Here is a 19,247-nt window from a genome sequence, read left to right on the forward strand (position 1 = left end):
TGGCCGCTCGCGGCTTCACGACCCCCCCCCCCCAAGCCGCTCGCTCGGACACGAAGCGCCTCGGAGTGGCGCTCTCGGCGTCTCGCGGCCTCCGAGTTGTCGTCTTCGGCCGCCGCACTCCCCGCACACAGGCTGCCGTCGGTCGAGCGGGCGGTAAGCGGCAGCGTCCAACGTTTGGCGTTCGACGGTTTGGGAGCACCCCCTCCCCGTGTCGCCCCCTGCCACTGCCCGGGGACTACGACAATCGTCAAGGGCGCCCCCCCCCCGCTCTCACCACCGACTCTTAATGATCGACTCTTAATGATCGACTGATTATCGTTCGCTGATTGCCACTGACGATACCCGCGCCCCTCGCTGGCGAACGAAGCGGGAGGAGGATTTTTGTTTTCTCTCCACAAATCTGGCTGCTGTCCGCCTGATGATGCCGGTCGTAATTGCTGGCGAAACGTCAGACTCCAGTTGTAGATGTGGCTTTGCTGTCCCAACACACCCGGTGGTGCTGTACTAGTCACGAAGTGGCACTTTCTGTTTACGTGACAAACCTCACTAATTGGCTGTGTCGGGTGGTGGCGGGTTTAACGACACGTTTGTATATTTACGCTCTCTCACACAAACACACAGCTACATTATGGATTACATTGGTCGTGTTAAACATTGTTAGAACTGTTGGCGTCAGGGGCCTGTCTATGATGGCCACATCAATGCGCCCGATCCCTTCAAGATTAACTAAACTTTTTACATTTTACCGTGGGGATCTCTTAAGCCCATAAAATAAAAACCTACTGACGTACCGTCGAATGTTCCCCTAAGCCATCTGACGAAATCCCTAAACCCAAAAGTATAAACTCGTTTTTATTTGACCAGGTAAGACCCCACTGAGCTGTATTTTCAGAAGCGACGTGGCCACAAATGATATTTCAACGAAGTGGGCTTCTCATTATCATGTTGGAATTTTCACAGACAAATACTCTAAACCCGTGTTTCTAAACGTGGAAGGGAAAAACCCGAGGACCCGGAGAAAAATCCACGCGACCACGGGGAGAGAGAGAGACGCACAAACTCCAAATATACAGCAGCAGGCGTCAGGGTTGGGATCGAACCCACGACCTCCTGTATACCAGGCGAGGTAGTTAACATCTCCTAGCCACCGTGATGATGATGAGAGAGAGACGCAAACTCCAAATATACAGCAGCAGGCGTCACGGTCGGGATTGAACCCACGAGCTGTATTCCAGGTGAGGTAGCCAAGCAGGGGTTCAGCCTGGCTAGTGCCTGGAAGGGCGACCGTCCATACCAGGTGTTACAGGCTGCAGCGGAGACTTGACGTTGTCGTCAACAGTGCCGTGCAGCAAATGCAATTGCCTTGTACTGTACTATGCTACCGCGTCTATGCACCCCCACTTTCACCAACCCGCACCGATCAGCGTGGTGAAGTATGGTCAAATAACCCCCACGAACTCGCGCACATCCAGCAGTGGATGGACAAGAAGGGGGCTGCTTCGATCGTTTAAGTCCACGTGACCCAGAGACTTACGACTGTTGACTGATTTTATTTTATTTTACCAGGTAAGGCCCCATTGAGCTATAGAGCTGTTTTCAGAACAATGTGGCTATCACATCATCAATTACAACCCTGACGCTTGTATATTTGGAGTGTGCATGTCTCTCTCCCCTGGTCTCGTGTATTTTTCTCTGGGTCCTCTGGCTTTTCCCTCCCCATTTATAATCAACATCACGCTGCTATACATTTCCACGTGATAAGACATTTCCTTGAGCTTTCATTTTTTCTCTCAAAAAACTGCTGTAGAGCTCAGTGGGCCTTACCTGGTGAAATAAAAAGTTTTTAAAATAGTTTGTCGGATATTTAGTTTGCTTACGATCTTTCTCTGCCTTTGCAGACGGCGAGCGATGATGAAGGCGGACGGACAGACGAGGTCAGACTCGGCGGCGGATGCCAACGGGACCAGCGGCGGCGACGACGGCCCCGTCGACGGACACCCCAACGGCCTGGCCGCCGACCCCGCGTCTCCGGCCGGCACCGGGGCGGTGCCTGGCGGTGACGACGGGCCGGCCGAGGAGCGCACGCTGACCGACCACCTCAACAAGCGCCTGCTCGAGTCCTTCCTGGGCCGCCTGAACCGCGGCGAGGCTCGCACGAGCGCCGCTCGGGACGGGGAGGAGGACGGAGACGCGCAGGCCTCGGGGCCCTCCCACGAGTGGGACGACTGTCGGCCGTGATGGCGCACGGGGCCCCAATGGGCCCCTGCTGGCACGGATGTACGGGGGGATGGGGCCTTGGTGGTGTTGGCTGTGGCAGGTGCAAGGGAGATGCCCCCGCCACCCTTCCCCCCTCCACCGCCCCCCCCACCACCACCACTCTTCCCCTCCACCGCCAACCCCCCCCCCACCACTTTCCCCCCCCCAGAGCAAATACATTGAATGTTTTTTTTTATTGAAGCAGGGCCCTATTTTAAAATCCTGACATTTTGGGACCTTCCTCCCCGAGTTAAATGTGGTAGTCAGGTGGGTGGACGCGTGGGTGGACGTGTAGGTGGGTTGTTGACTGGGTGTGTAGGTGGGTTGGTGACTGGGTGTGTGGGGGGAGTGGGTGTGTAGGTGGGTTGGTGACTGGGTGTGTGGGGGGAGTGGGTGTGTAGTTAGGTGCTCGCTAAGAAGTCTTGCTCCAACCGTTTGGTAAATGCTCTACGGCAGGGGTTGGGGAACCTTTTTTCTGCCAAGGACCATTTGGATATTTACATCATTCGTGGGCCATACAAAATTATCAACTTAAAAATTAGCCCGTTATATTTGGTCAAACAACTCACCCCTAATGCGATGGCTGGAACTGCTTCTCTTTAGTGAGGCGTGTGATGTTAGCTGGTATTGATGATGTTGCTACTCGCAACTGCTTTTCCAGGTTTGCTCCTAGATTATTGAATTTCGAGTCCCGCCTGCGGTTGCCTTGGCAGGGCCACACCAAATTATTTTGTGGGCCTCGTACGGCCCGTGGGCCGCACTTTCCCCACCCCTGCTCTACGGGGTTAGGGTTAGGAGGATAATTTTCTTTGTGTAGGTGGGTGGATATGTACGTAGTTCTGATAAGCATATAGGTTAGTGCGTAGGTATATGGGTAGGCTTTTTGTTTGGGTTTGTAGGACGGTTGGTAGGTAGATAGGTTAGTAGGTAGATAGGAAACTGGGAGTGTATAGGGGTTGTGGTGTAGGTAGGTGGGTAGGTTTTTAGCTTGGTGGGTGTGTAAGAATGTGGGTTAGTGTGTAGGTAGGTTGATAGGTGAGTGGGTGTGTAGGTATGTGGGTTGGTGAGTGGTCGTGTAGTGGTTAGCGCGCTGCGCTATGAACCTGGCGACCCGAATTTGCTTCCCGCTCATAGCCAACACTAGTGACCATTATCTGAACTGTTCCTAGGCCTCCCCTAGGTTGACTCAGCCTCAAATTAGTACCTGGTGCGGTGTGTAAACATCACCACTGGGGAAACAAAGGTGGCCGGGCGTGGTGTTGGCCACCCACCCCCTCGTGTGCCGTGCCGGCCTTCATAGGTGCTCGCAAACAGCACTGGCCCCAACAGTCGGTTGAGCCTATATGGGGGATCTTTGCCTTTGTTGGTGTATATAGGTGTGTGGGTGTTGATGTACGATCACATTTGCTGAGTAAACGCCTGAAGGCCTGCAATACAAAGTGTGCAGCTTGGTAGTGGGGTCAGTGGATAGGTGTGGAGGGAAATGGATACATGTATGGATAGGCAAGTTGATATATATATGTAGGTAGGTGGGTAGGTGATTAGCGAGTTTTGCTTTGTAAGTAGGATGGACAAAGTGTCCCCCCTAAATTCACGACGCAATGCTGCATTGCCCACAATTATGGTTCACAATTCCGTTCACAAATCAATGATGTCTCGTCCTTGTGCATGTAGAATCCACAGTATACAATGCACGCGCCTTCGCGAATCTTAAACGGTTTCCACGCGCACGACTCAAGCCACGCGCCTCGATTGTTTTAATGGACGAACCATTATTCCCTCTATGTAGGTGGCTATCAGAATCGAAATATTTATTTACGCTGGAGGAGGAATCCGATGAGCTATAAGTTCGTTTTCACAGATGTGTCCAGTAGGGGCACAGGGCCAGAACGTGACAACGGGTAGTTTGGCAGCGTTAGCCTTCGTAGCCAGGGGAGAGACGTGTGGGATGATATTAAATGTCTTGCAAAGGGGACACCTTTAGTCAAGAAAGGAATGGTAATACAGTACAGGGTATGACTAGTGCGTAAAATAAGATTGGCATAAAAAGACTGCGAAATCAGTTTGATTATCTGCATTCATATGAGAGCAAAATGTGTCTTTTTAAACAGTTTGTCATGTGAATCCGAGGCAACCGAAATTTGATATCATAAGTTAGCCCCAGGTAGAGTTAGTTTTGCCCTTTGCGTCATGCCCAACATGCTGTCTAAATATTGTATTTAAGGGGCTTTAATGTCACACTGGGAGTTTTTACATGACAATGGGATGTCTGTAAGCGGAGACGATGTCGCTGTTCAACTCAATAACAGAGCGCAGTATGTGGAATAAAGAGATGAAAGGAAAGGAAGAGCTTAAAATGACGGTACGAATGAAATTCGAGTCGAGTGAAACTGCATGAAACTCGCTGTTTTATTTACACGCTTTGTCACAAGGAACAGCAGCAGCACGTGCCTTCATATCACGAAACCTCATTCTCTTTTTAACTCGGAAACGGTGCCGAGGTGTTAACATTCTAAACACGCTTCAATAAAGGTGCAACGCTTGCGGTTTTCCAAACGGACAAGCTGTCTTAATGAGCACCCAATCAAACTGGTCCGTGGCTGCACCGTAAAGTGCTCCGTTTAACATCGTGAGAAGCGCTTTCTTATTAGGGAATGCTTAACGGTAGATGCTATCAACAAAGGGGGGCAAAGTAGCTTGTCGTCGACGAGAAAACTGAACACATTGGTCAACAGCACTGCTATACAACGGGCGACGTTTGGGCAATGTGGCCCCGTCTGCACGGCATACAGACAACGAGCGGCAGAGTGGAGTCGAGGCGGCACTGAATGATAGCGCCGCACTATTGTTCAGCGCCGCTGATCCACTCTGCCTCTCCGAACCCCTCCACAGACACGAAGGAGTCCGTCGCGGCGACGATGATACACTCCCTCGCTGCTCCTGACGACGCGGCTATCTGGCTAGACCACCTGAATTGTGAAATTGTCGTTTGTTGCTCTGCGTCGACATCGGCAGCCGTACGACGAGGAGAGAGACGGAACCTCCGTGGGAAGACGAGCCGTTTCGCCCGACAACGTCGCCTGTTGCACACAGTTTAGCTTTAGGGCCGCAGTGTTGCTGGCGGAACTTGTTGGGTTTGTTTTTGTTGAGTATATATGCTTGTTGAGTATATATATGCGCTATTGGTTGCTTGCGCACCGCTGCTCCTGATTAGCACGGTCGGCTACGTACGGTGCAAAAGAAGTTCAACATACACACGTACGCACAATGCAGTATCAGCATAGTTAATAGTTTCTTGGGTTGTTTAAATCGTTTTTTCCCGCAACAACCAGTAACCACGCGAAACGAACCGAATTACTGATCGAAACGTTCAGCAACAAACGTAGCGAATCAATCTCTGAACCGAGGAATGAAGGGGAGCGTAATGGTTGGCAGCTCACTGGACTTGCAATCCAGAATGTTGCGATGTTACCCCATCTCCAGGGCACACGTTGCCCACGGCGGTGACCGAGGCCGCCGTGCAGTTCGCATGTCTGTGCACGCGCGTGCCAATCGGCGCGTGTTCGTTTTCCACCGCTCAATCTGGAAACGGACGCCGGTCGGTTCCCGAATTCACGAACTGGTAAACGATTCTCAAAATGGTGACCGGTTCTAACAAGCGAAAGTTCAACAATCCTCGTAGACACGCATTGCATGCTGGTACTCGAGAACTCTTGACTTTGGGCTGTTGGTAACAAGTTAATTTTTTTACGGTGACTTCTGCCTTCTGTACCGTCTGTCAAAAACCAAGATCACAAAGATGCCGACGCGGATTGGTTTCTTTACAACGTCTTATTCAACGAAACATTTTAACAGGCCACATCGGAAAAAGTGTGGTGTCAAGAGGCAGAGACATCTGTGATATGTGAGCACAAGGCTCTTCAACTGGAGGCCCATGGGCCACATCTGTGGCTGAAGGCTCTTGGAGTGACCTGCCTGGCTATGGCACCCCGAGATAATGTGAAAGTGGTCCAGATTAGTGAGCTCAAAGAGCTAAACAAGAGACACGGATGAGAGAGAGAGCTGTTGTAGACATGAGATAACGATGAAAGCGAAACAAGATGGGTGAGAGACCTAGAGGCAAGCGATAAAGACGAGTGAGATTAAGGCTAAGCAAGAGGGAGTAATTTAATGAGTACATCTGTATCGGCGCTATCATTCTTACAGCGCCTGGCTATCATGAAGGTGCTGCTGTTTCGCGGACGCAGTCTGCAAGTAGTTTCACAGCGGGGAGCGGTGTCGTTCCAATGCGCTATTTGCGGTGTACATTTTTTAAATTTGGACGCCTACGACGGATTGTGGTGTAGCCGACAGTCTGTCCTCCGATAAAGCGGTGGTAGTTGCGCTCCCGAAGAACACCGCGTGATGGCAAAATCGCCTTATAATACAACAAAATATAATATAGGGGTCAAGCGCAGTGCGCGATAACACGTGAGATGCGTACGCAGGCCACACAAAGACCGAGGCGCGTGGGTAGCATCGAGATTCTCGGAGCATCAAGTGCGATGCTACGAGGCAGCCGTAACCGCCGTGTACTCCTCCTCGCGCGGCGTCGTACCGTTCACTCGATCGCGTTACATCACACTTCGCATCCGCGTCGTCAAAAAGTGTTCCCCAATACATTCATCGCATTGTATAATCCAATTCACGTAATTAAAACCCGCGGGTTTATAGAACAGACGGCATTAGGTTTAATACACACACCGCAGTATTAACCGGGGTGGCCTGGTGGAGTCGAACCGCATACCCCTCTTGCAGTGAGTGGCGAACGCGCCACTGCCGGATCACGTCGCCGAGATGAAAGGGGGAAAAAAATGAGCGAGATGAGAATTGGAGAATAAAGATTAGTGACTTGACAAGAGGCTCAAGAACGGGAGGCAGCTGTCGGAGAGCTCTGGGCATGAGCTACAGATGAGAGAGATGAAATCAGACCGAACAATTGCTGTTATTGATCACCTAAGTGGCCACGGAAAGATGCAATTGACACAGCACTGTAAATCATCATTACGTTGTTAATTTTATTAAGTGGCCGGGCAGAAAATGAAGTTGAAGAACCCCGACTCGGCCCATTAAACAAGGAACACATTTTATTTGTGATACTATGCTGGGAGTGGCGCATAAAAGACAATGAAATGGGGTGACGTTGCAGGAAATAGCCCTTCTGTAATGGCCCTTCTACGGCGAGGTGGTAGGAGGTTCGCCTGCTTATCGCGTTTCATTTCGTGTTGAGTCGTCCCGGGGAGACGCGGAGATTGTTGTTTTTCTGTTCGTGCGCCTTCGCCAACAGCGTCATTCATTAAAGTGCTCGCGGGAGAGAAGAGCAAACCACTTCGGCAATGGCAAAACACTTGAGGAAACGTAAACGAAAGTTAAAATGTACATTTTCTTAAGGAGAACTTTGTTTTCAACAATTTTCACAAAGATAACAATTTTAAACAGGATGAAGGTTGAAAGCGCAGTCGATCGGCAGGTCACGTGTGGTGGTGGGGCAAAGTGTGGGTACTCCCACTGCTACATCAGGTCAGAGTGGAGGAGTAGGCCAGCGTGACCTCTTCTAGAGGGGCTGCCGAGCTCCCTCTAGTAGAGGCCCCTTCTGCCAGCAGTGGCTGCACCTTTTACGTCGTGAATTTAGCAAAGTGAGACGTTCGAAAAAAAAAATTGAACTCCATCAAAAAACGTTGGACTCTTGAGAGATTATTGGAAACTTTATGACAGCGATACAACCTTGACTGGAAATTTTTAATTTTGTCAAACTTCTCATCACACAACCACAACAGTTTTCATGCGGATAAAAGAAAAAAAACGCCAAATTGACGACTGAGCCGCCAAACTTTGAGCGCTGTGATTCAAACGCAACGCATTTCCAAAAGCAGCTTTCTGACGGAGACCTAAAACACCAACAGTGGACACGCCTCAGGGTACGGCCACGTCCCTCTCTCCCATTGCAATCAGAACAACGGCCGTCAAAACGATGGGGAGGTCACGATGCCTTTCGGGATTCACGTCTCCATTGTGATCGTAGAGGGCGGGGCACGGCGAATACGGCTGGTGGGCAACTGCGCACGCACGCACCGGCGTTTATCCAATAACGCAAACAACAACGCGCACTTATGTGTGTGTTAACCAAAGAGTATAACAAGGCCCTTGCAGCGACGGGAGTGGACTGGCTTTGATCTAAAGTTCTCGTTTTCCAGGTTATCTTAAAGATAGATACCTTCACCTTCTTAGTTTCGATCGGGGTGCGGCCAAGACGATCGCAGCGACGGTCAAATGTAATTTTGCGTGCCGTTCCAAGGGCGGCCGGGTAAAAGTCACGTGGCCGCGTGCCGTATTCCCCGCGCATGACGGTCGCCCCTCAGCGGATGCGGGGATCGCGTGAACAGAATAATTTTTAAAATACAATAACGGAACTTTAAAAGGGCGGTCAAACGCACAGTCCAGGATCGTACGGTTCAGTTTCTCGCGTGTCTCTCGCATCTTACTCCGAGCGGCAATTAGCGCAGAGTACAGAAACGTCGAGAAGTGGTTCGTCCGGAACGACGCGCCCCTCTCCCCGCCACTGGGACTAAGCTAGGGGGCGAGCCTGGATAGTGGACGACCCCAATGCATAATAGAGGCGCAGTCGGCTCCAGGCTGCCGCTGCTGCGGAGCAGTGTGGTGGGCAGCAGAGGACGGTGGAGAAGATCCATAGCTGCGGTGCACCTGTCTATGTCGTCGCGTCCCCTCCCCAACCTTGGCCGACCCGCACCAACGCGCATGGCGAATGAGCATGGTGAGAAAACCCCCACGCGCCGCGCACAGCGTGGGCAGACGACTCATCCGGCAGCGGATTTACAGGAGGGCGGGTGACACTGCGCCCGTTCAATGCCGCGTGTTGACCCGCGAAGGTTTGTCTCTCCATCCGACGTGGGTACGCCTTTGTAAAATCGTGCTTATGATGATGAAAATGATGATTTACCAATCCAATGTCCCGATGGTGGTGATGACAGTGGCTTGGTGTAGGGAAGCCCTCATCTGGCAGTGGATCGGCAAGAATGGAAGTGACGAAACACACGTACATGTCTGCAAGGACCGCCAATGTTGCTGCCTCCGGTTGCTAACGATGCGCACGCACGACGTGGACAACACAAGTTGGGCCGAACAAGAGAACTGAACGGGAGTCCGAGCCAACTCAGATTGTAAATCGCGTGGGGGACAATAAAATAAACATTTACAGACCCCCCCCCCCTCAATAATTAAACCGAGGCAGCTCAATACGATTGAGGTCTCGCAAGAAGCAGCATCGACATCACGGCGGCGCCGAATGAGCGCGCAACCAACGCCGCGTTGAATAACGCCGCGGCATTTCGACCGCGGGAATTTAAAAAAACGAAACGAGGTTTCCCACTCAGTTCACCGCTGCGGCTCCTTTACACGCCACGAAATAACAACAATGCGTGGCGCAGTAAACAACAAACAAGCCGGCGCCACGGCCTTGACGTTACGACAGCGGGAGACGGCGTCAATCGACGACGGCGCTCCCCGCCAGAATGAACAATCTGGGACCACTTCTTGGGCGAGCGTGGGAGGGCCGACGGGGCGAGCGGCACCCGCCGGCCGGCGATGCGACACCGGCCTACAAACTAGGACGCAATGCCCCCCGAAACACGCTTGGTCTAGTTTCAAGTAAAACGTCAGACGTCTAAATGACTAACCTTGACTGTGAGAGTTTGCTCTTCAACGTCAGCGGTGAGTGGGCTTAGACAATAACAATCAGCGTGCGTTGTTGAACGCTTGTAAATGTGACCATTTTATTTGTTTGGCTGTGTCGGGTGGTGGAGGGTCTTACGACAAATTTGGCCGGATCATTACGCGGCCTAACCCAACAAAAACTAAATCGTAACATTGGCTGCGAAAACGTACCACTTACTACGTGTTACGTTCATTCAAGGATTTCACTTTTGAAGATCCTGAGGACTTTAAAAGCCAATGTGACGATGACAGTGATTACATTTGCGGCTGAAGATTTGCAGGACGGCTTCTGGAAGCCACGCGATCGCCGGCCACAACGAATCGGTGACCTCTCTGAAGGGACCCCTCGTTTCGGACGCTTATAGCCGCACTACCGTGGGATATAACCCAACAACTAAGCAGACAACAATGAGCCTCTGTCACGGATCTGTCCCTCCGCGTAAAATGTAGTTTTTTTTACACCTTTTAATGTTTAGTTTCAGATATAATAGCATCACCATTCATGCAAATTCCATCTCTCGAAATCGCTGAGTAGCCACAGAGAAGCGGGAAGGCAGCAGCCAGGTGCTGGGACGGCGATAACCAACAATTGTCCAAGCTCTGCGATGCACTATATATTAAGGTGTTTGTCAACCAGTTAAAGAGTATATATACGCGAGGAAACCAGAGCACCCGGGGTAAGCCCACACGTGCAAGTGAGCATCATTCTACCCCCTACGGAAGGGACAGATGATATTAGTCGGCACTTTGCTGTACTGCCTTCTCATCAGCTGCACAGCCTCATGGGAGTGAATATAAACTTACTAAAATGTTGTACATGGACGGGCAGATATGTGAATGAGGCGTACTATCCGCTTGGTCATTGTGTTACTCGCTTTCTCCACTCAAGACGCGAACGATTACGCCAGCGTGAGGTGTCACCGCAGGACGTCCCTCTGCTGCGCTCGGGCAAACGTTCAGACGGGGAAAGACGGCAAACAGCAACAGCCGCCGTTCCCCAGCAAGTGGCGGCGACGTCACCACGGCGCTTGCGCCAGGCCGGGTGCACTTCGAGGCCACGTGTCGGGCTTGCAGGCAGGTCACGGGACAGAATTCGAGTGCAGTGGGTTTGACCGACCGCGATGACTGGCAGAAGCAACACCGCCTGTGGCAACTCGCTGCGTTTCAGCAGCCCGACGCTCCGCTCGTTGTTGTGAGGGGTGGTGAGGAAGACACGCACGCATGCACGCACACGCACGCATGCACACGCACGCATGCGCACGCATGCACAGGCACGCATGCCCACGGGCGTACACGGGCGTACACGACGTGGTTCGTACTTCACAGCTGAGACGAGGTGACACACGCCTTCTTGATTGAGACAATACCAACACTGGTGTTGTTTGTTTTGTATTAAATGCCCGGAAAATTTAAAACACCAGAGGACTCAAGTAATAAAAGACAAAGATCCCCCATATAGCCATTAACAGACTGTTGGGGCAAGTGCTGTAAGCGCACAGCTATGAAGGTCGGCATGGCACACGAGGGGGTGGGTGGCCAGCACCACGCACGGCCGCCTTTGTCTCCCTCGCGGCAATTTTTACACACGGCACCAGGAACTCCTTTGAGGCTGAATCGACTCAGGGGAGGGCCCACGACTGGTCCAGGTAAATCATCACTTGCTGTTGGTCATGAGCAGGAATCGAACTCGGGCCGCCGGGTTCATAGTGCAACCGCTGCACCGCTGCTCCCCGTACCAGAGGACTCGCCCACGGACACACGGCACGCGGTGAGTCCGCTTGGCAAGGCTGCTGGTTAGTACCTCGGCATCTGCAGAGGGGACTGACTTGCAGCGGCCTGCTGTTCCAAGTCTCGCTGGAAACAAAAAAACAAATAAAACAGTCAACAAAAGCTCCTCACATCCGATTAGCACGGTTGGCTACGTATGGTGCGAACATACGAGGTTACTTATTATGATGTTTGTTTTTCCATGAAAGCTCTTTTTCAGGAGGGTTCCTTTCCCACGTTTTCGCTGGCAGGGAGCGATGTTGCTGCTGTGTACGATCCCAAATGAGTAATTTGCGAGTATTTTCTTTTAGATAGCATTGGGATGTTTTGGCCAAATCCAGTTACATTGTGTACGTTTTCGTTTAGCTATGGGAAAAAAACCAGAGAACCAGCAGGAAACCCATGCAGAACAGGGTGAGAACATACACCTGCACACAAAGACACACATCCCCCGTATAGCCTCAACAGACTGTTGGGGCAAGTGCTGTTAGCGAGCACCTATGAAGGCCGGCACGGCACACGAAGAGGTGGGTGGCCAACACCACACCCGGTCACCTTTGTCTCCCCAGTAGCAATGTTTACACACCGCACCAGGTACTCATTTAAGGCAGAGCCCACCTAGCGGAGGCACCACGACTGGTTCAGTAATCATCACTGGTGTTCGCCTTGAGCAGGAATCAGACTCGGGCTGCCGGGTTAGTAGCGCGGCGCTTTAACCGCTGTGCCACAGCTCCCCACTTGCACACACAACTTCTTTCACACTCTCACTCACACACACACACCCTTGCACCCATCCAAAGTGGAATACGTACACACTTTCACTCACACTCTAACGCACGCACAATCATCACACGCTCACAATCACACACTCACTCTGCAGAAGCGGAGGAGAACACACAAGCTCAACACGAAAACGCACCCCAGTTGGCAATCGAACCCAGACCAGCTGCTGCGAGGCACAAATGTTAACCGCCACTGCGCCACCCAGTCGCACCAATGGACGAGTACATTGCCATACAACAAAGCCACATGCAAGAAGGGGAAGAATGTGTGTCTGCAAGCAGTGGAGGCTAATAGAGTAAAACTATACACGTGTGTGTGTGTGTGGGGAGAACGACAAAAAGTCTCTGTTTATTTAGTGTAACTTTCAGTTCCGTTTGTGTTCAACACGAGAGCGGGCGGTGCTATTAACAGAAAGCTTACACGAGATAAAAAAAATAATTCCTTTGCTTTCATTCTAGCGCATCAATACTTTATTAAATGGAAGTGCTGCGTGCCAGTAAAACTGCTGAATGAGCCAATCGCGATAACTTACACCGCCGCTCGGATTTTATGACATTATAAAGGGTTTGCATTATCCGGGCTGATTGCTTTTCTCCCCTGCCTGTTTAAAAGACTATAATGATTCATGAGACTTCCTGGCTCAATTACCCAGCTTCGTAAGAAAAAAAGATAGTAAAAAATAATTTAAAATACCAGCGAAACATAAGCCGTCCGTGACAAATAAAATAAACATTCACGGGACGCCCCGCAGGGACGAGCGATCATATACCCCGACGCGCGTCCCCGGCTGTACCGTGCGGCGCTCGATCATCCCGACGTTTCGCCCCACGAGCTAGGGAGCTTCGTCGAAGGGTCGAATAGGTAATGAGAGAGGGGGCCCTTGCCCGTAAGATCAGCAGTTCACCAGCATTCGTTCAAGCAGAGCCTGACTCTGCTGACGAGACACTGCGTGCCGAAACCGGCCCAGAGTTGTGCCCGTCTTGAATCAATGCCGCTAAATTATGCACTGCCGGAAGAAGCTCCCACACGCATGCGGTGATGAGACACTGCGTGTCGAAACCGGCCTTGTTTTGAATCGATGCTGCTGAATGTACCCACTGTTCTGCGGAATAATTTTTTTGTATTTCCTGCGTCGAGAGAGAGTTACGTGAAGGCGACATTCGTCTGCTCAATTACTTTTGTTATTTAGGTATCTCGGCAATGTCCTTCCCCCGCACCTCCGATTAGCACGGTTGGCTACGTACGGTGCAAAAGAAGTTCAACGTACAGACAGTACAAGTTATGCACTGCCGGGAGAAGCTCCCACCACGCGCGCTGAAACGTGGGGCATCACCGTGCACGCAAACGCACGGTGGGCACAACCCATAAACGTGCCGCAGAGACCCGCGTTTAGCCCAGCACGGATGATCTCCAGTGAGCGGAACGTGTACATGAATACGAGGGTGCATTTACATGCCATTCGCAGTTTGGATTTTTAAACAAGATTATTTTGTCGTGTGATTCTCCAAAGTGAAGCAGGTTTGAAGCCTGGTTAAGACTGGGGATGTGCCAGGTGCTGTGGGCTTGTGCCTGAGAGGCATTCAGGAGGTGACAGGACAAAAACACAAAAACCTTGCTGCCGACATCTGCGAGTGTGACGCTCTCGTATGAATGGGTTGTCTCCGGGTTCTCCGGGTCTCCCCCCACGTGCCACAACTCGTCAAGGGAATTCAATTTCCCAAGGAAAATAAATATTATCGTTTTCATCACTACTTATTTTGACGGGAATAAAAATACAAAATTTACCACAGCCCTCGAGTAGAGGGGGTTCCCATCTGCCGGGGTGCGTGTTTCTCTGCTTCCAATTAGCTCCGCCGTGTAGTCATCAGCACTGGCAGCGGCACCAGTGGCACCCACGACACCACCGCCACCGTCACCACCACCGCCGCCACCACCGCCACCACCGCCACCACCGCCGCCGCCGCCGCCGCCACCGGCACGGGGCCATCTGTCCCACAACTTGAGCAGCTGTTCTCCAACCTGAGTCTCAAGCTCCTGTAATGGACATCCCCAGAGTCGTAATTAGTCGGCCTCAGCAATAACGCCACGTCATGCCAATGTCACCGCCACGTGCCCTCCCACAACATCATCGCGAGCACAGAAATAAACCGCATGCACCGTGACGACCATCACAAGCACCGTTACCCATCATCACTGCCACACACGTGGCACCAACAAAGTATGGCTCACAGCTACACTATCGCTCCCCACGCGTGCCACCACCGTCTGTATCAAGGGCACCGCCATCACAACAGTCATGCGCAGATTTAACCACACAAAGGTATGCACAACTGCATACAAAAACTCTCAGCCTTACCCAGACCACCAGCTCATAGTAACTGAATGTGTGCCAATTTTCCGTTTAAAACCACTGAATCAAGAGAGTTGAGAAAATGTGGCCGTCCCAACAGACAGCAGTGAAACAAGGACAACTGTAGACCGGTTTCATCGGCATGAGGAATCATCAGCACACCAGTAATCACTGTTCGCTGCTGCCATATTCCCCTGGGAGACCCATGTACGGAGAGGACTTGTACCTTGACACTTTGCATAAATGCAATTAGCACTCGCCTAGAGGCAACATTTTTGGGATGGCCATAATTTTCTCAAATGTCTGTGCCGGTGACCTAAATGACAAAAATGGCCACACATTCAGTGACTTTGTGCAACGCTGCGTGTGCCGCTGCAAAACCTATTTGTTTTCAGCCTGTATTGATGTTTCCGTTCGGATGGGTTTTACCCAGGGCACACTACCGGGAAGGGATGAAGAGTCAAGAATAGAATGTATGGAGTGAAGAGTCAAGGATGAAGTGGGAAGGAGGTCCCCAAGACGGAAAAAGAGGAGGAGGCACGGCTCAAGATGAACAGCAGGTAGAGATGAGGGGGAAAGGCAGGAAGGGAGGGAGGAGGAGAAGGAATGACCAGGCCAAGATATCGGCGGCAAGAGGGAGATGATGATGATGAGAGTGGAGGGAAGAGAGAGAATGAGCGAGCCAGACGTGTGCTGCAAAGAGCTCTGTGTGTTGTCACAGAGGGCATGGAATGGTTTCAGAGAGAGGGGGGGGGGACCACACATATCACGTAATTTACAGGAGGTCTGAGAGCTGGTGGAAATTCCTCCGGTACAGCCATGGAAAGCTTCTCGAACTCCATGGGGTAAGGGGAGGGGGGGCGGCAGGGGGGGACGAAGGCTCACCTGCCCGTCGCGGCTGATCTGCACCCTCTTGTTGTCGTTCCACGGGTTGAGCAGGTGCTGCACCTGCTGGAAGGGGATCCCGCCCAGGTACAGCCACAGCACCCGAAACACTCCGCCCAGCGCGGGGGAGCCCCACTCCTGGCAACGCTCCTTGCCGATCTCCGACACCATGCGCGCGTAGCCCTGCGGACACAGCCACCGTCGCGCCCAACCCGGGACGCTCGCTCGTCGTGCATCGATTCTACGGCGCGTAGTATTTTTGTGGATTTAAACATTTTTTTTTTTATTTTACCAGGTGAGGCCCGCTGAGCTATAAAGCGCTTTTTCAGTAGCGACCCGGCCACAAATGAGTGCTCAACGAAATGGCTCATCGCGTGGGAATTTGCAGCAGCCAAATACTCTAAGCTTTTTCTAAACGTGGTGGGAAAAACCGGAGGACCCGGGAGAAAAATACAAACGACTGCGGGAAAAGATAAAGAGAGACGCAAACTCCAAATATACAGCAGGCGTTAGGGTCGGGATCGAACCCACGACCTCCTGCGTACCAGGCGAGGGCCGTAACACGTTGCCTTCCTTCGTGATGGCCCTGCACTATGACAACAGCGCCAACAACACCAAACGTACCAAACAATTCAGAATCTTTATTTTGACTGCAGTAAGAGGAATCCGATGAGCTCTACGAAGCTCTGTCCAGTTACGGAGGGTCGTTTTGATCCACCTTCACCGCCCCCCCACCACCACCACCACCACCACCCCTGCCAAGCGCCGCCGGATGCCTCGGCAACAAACCTGGAAGTGTCCGGAGCCCTGCACGGAGAAGACGAGGTAGACTACGGGGCACGAGAGGAACGCGCGGTTCAGTTTCTGCTCGTTGGCAGGCGTCGTCGACCAGATGCCCCTCTGCTGCGACAGCTCCAGGTTGCGCATGTTGCTGCTCTTCATGACGAAGTAGCGCACGCTCGCCGGCGCCCGCCGCGGAGACGGAGGCTTCGGACCCTGGTGGCGGGGCCAAGCCGGCGAGAACGGACGGGCGGAAAAATTAACTGAACGGCACAGGAAGGGGGCCCCGCGAGGGGTTTGAGTCGATTGAAGGGGTTCGTTCGTGGGCATAGCACGCAGCGCATAATCTAGGCGAGGGTAAGGATGTGGATTGGGGTACATTCTCAGCGGTGCGGGCTGCATGAAGGAAGTTCTGGAAGGAAGGGTTTTCTCCACAAATCTGTCCGCCGCTTGATAATGCCGTTTGTAATTACTGGCGAAACGTCGTACTAAGATTGTAAACGTTGTGGCTTTGCTCTCCTACACACCGGTGGGTGCTGTACCAGTAACGAATTGGCATGTTCTGTTTACGTGACACATCTTACTAATTGGCTGTGTCGGGTGGTGGCGAGTTTAAGGACACATTTATATATTTACGCGATCTGGTGATGTTACTGCGTGCGATGATGGTGTGTGTGTGTGTGTGACGACGACAATGACCCAGAAAGGGCTAAACACGTGCATTGGGCACTTTCTCCGAGGTGAGAGCTGGCTGAAGGAAGTTGTACGGATGCTGAACTTCTTTTGCACCGTTCACAGCCAACCGCGCTAAACGGAAGTGCGGGGGAAGGACAAACACACTAAACACAACGAGCAGTTCTAAATACATTTAAGTTTTCAAAATTCTAGAAGGGTTATGGATGTTGGGGAAAGAGGCACTAAGAGGATGCTGCTTGAAGACTCGAAGGAGGCAGGGAGGAAGAAAGCTAAATGGATCCGACAGGATGGAGGCGGCTGTGATTTTCCACCGCTGGGCAGAGGACTAAAGGGAGGGCGGACGCGGTGCGTGGAGCTGACGCGGCTCATCTCCGCGCGTGGACAAACTTAAAAAAAAAACCCGAACGCGTTACATAAGCGGCAGGCAGCACACGCGAGGGCGTCACCTTGGCGGAGGCGGGCGGTGAGGCGGCGACAGGGGGAGCGACGGCGACGGCAGCGACGGCGCCGTTGCCCCTGTGAGCGGCCGACCGACGATCGAGGAGCGGCGGGCCCTGCTGCTGCTGCGGCTTCAGCTGCTGGAACCCGGGCGGGGGGAGCACCACCCTGGACCTGCGGACACGCCCAGCGGTTTCGCAGTGCATAATGGAGGGTTTTGGGTGAGATTGTTTCAATATAAATGTGTCGTTAAACCCGCCACCGCCCGACGCAGCAAATTAGTAAGGTTTGCCACGCAAACAAAACGTGCCAATTATAGCATTAGCTGATGCTAGTTGTAATTACTGGCGAAACGTCACGGTACTCGAATTGTAAAGGTTGTAGTGGGTTTACTCTCCGACACAACCGGTGTGCAGTACTAGTAACGAATTGGCACGCTTTGTTTACGTGAAAAACCATACTAATTGGCTGCGTCGGGTGGTGGCGAATTTAACGGCACATGAATATTTATGGGATCTAACCTAAAAACCACTATTACGGAAAATATTGGTCGCGAAAGCCTACTATGTGTTAAACTGGTTTCGGAGTGATCAGTCATCGTTTTTTTTATTTCTCCTGTCAGGCCACGGACGCGACGACCTCTCACATCCGTGTTGCAAGTCTATCGAGTTGAAGATCTAAGCCAATGATGTACAGAGGTCTGTTTACACTCACCTGGAGACCTACAGACTTACGGGAAAAAGACCTACACATTCACACAGAGACCCGCAGATTTGTGTTATCTACACAACAACTGCCACCGACCTCCCTGCCCGATAAATAAAAGAAAAATGATCAAGGCCTCACATCTCGGCCACCAGCAACTCCTCAGTCGTCTCGGCCCCACCACCACCACCGGCTCCACCACCACCACCGCCGCCATTGCCGCCACCACCGCCGCTCTTCCGGCTGCGATCGGCCCTCCACGAAGCCGCCGCCGCCGCCGCCACCGCGGGTGCCGGGGGCGAACACCTCGCCGCGGCCCCCCGCACCGTCGTGGACGGCGCAAAGTGCGGCTCCTCGGGAACGACCGGCCGCGGCCGCTGGCCGATGCCGGTAGGCTGCTGCAGGCCGAGGGCCTCGTCCTCGCAGGCGAGCGCCGCGATGACGGCGCTCACCGTCGCCTCGTCCGCCTGCGACCAGGCGCGCGACGGCGCCCGCATGCGGCGCACGAACAGCGTGTGCCACTTCTGCCGCAGCTGCAGCAGCAGGTTCGCCGCCTGGCGGGGGGGGGGGCGGAGGGGAGCGGAGGGCGTGCAGGAGGATCAATCGCCCAGCGCTGTGGAGGATCAATCGCCCAGCGCTGTGGAGGCAGGAGCAGCAAGGGTTGTAGGAACAGTGATTCCTCTACTTACGAACGAGTTAAGTTCCAGAGGTCAGAGAGAATGATTCCAGAGGTCTGTCCGAAAGTCGATTTGTTCGTAAGTCCAACTTTACTCCTGTCGATTCCTAACATGGTGTACGGCATGTGCACTAAACACCG

At 52.5% G+C, this 19,247-nt stretch overlaps 2 protein-coding genes across 5 annotated transcripts in view; one reads left to right on the top strand and one right to left on the bottom strand.

Moving 5' to 3' along the window:
- Positions 1–12: 12 nt before the first annotated feature.
- On the top strand, positions 13–4,819 carry LOC144734900 (uncharacterized). Its single transcript, XM_078617341.1, has 2 exons — positions 13–153; positions 1,899–4,819. The coding sequence occupies exon 2, from the start codon at positions 1,909–1,911 to the stop codon at positions 2,236–2,238; it is 330 nt and encodes a 109-aa protein (XP_078473467.1). The 5' UTR covers positions 13–153; positions 1,899–1,908; the 3' UTR covers positions 2,239–4,819.
- Positions 4,642–19,247, bottom strand: part of YTHDC2 (YTH N6-methyladenosine RNA binding protein C2) — a 55,668-nt gene continuing 41,062 nt past the window's right edge. For 3 of the 4 annotated variants that reach the window (XM_078617335.1, XM_078617337.1, XM_078617336.1), the window contains exons 26-31: positions 18,572–18,984; positions 17,734–17,899; positions 16,601–16,807; positions 15,812–15,994; positions 14,362–14,610; positions 4,642–11,880 (exon numbers count right to left, since the gene is read on the bottom strand). In XM_078617335.1, the coding sequence (XP_078473461.1) occupies positions 11,821–11,880; positions 14,362–14,610; positions 15,812–15,994; positions 16,601–16,807; positions 17,734–17,899; positions 18,572–18,984 (1,278 nt within the window). In that variant the 3' untranslated portion in view covers positions 4,642–11,820. Of the gene's footprint in view, positions 11,881–14,361; positions 14,611–15,811; positions 15,995–16,600; positions 16,808–17,733; positions 17,900–18,567; positions 18,985–19,247 lie in introns of those variants that run through there. The other variant, XM_078617338.1, reaches the window with a different exon arrangement.

The sequence above is a fragment of the Lampetra planeri genome, chromosome 53 (genome assembly GCF_965212315.1).
Source record: "Lampetra planeri chromosome 53, kcLamPlan1.2.h2, whole genome shotgun sequence".
Classification (NCBI taxonomy): Eukaryota; Metazoa; Chordata; class Hyperoartia; order Petromyzontiformes; family Petromyzontidae; genus Lampetra; species Lampetra planeri.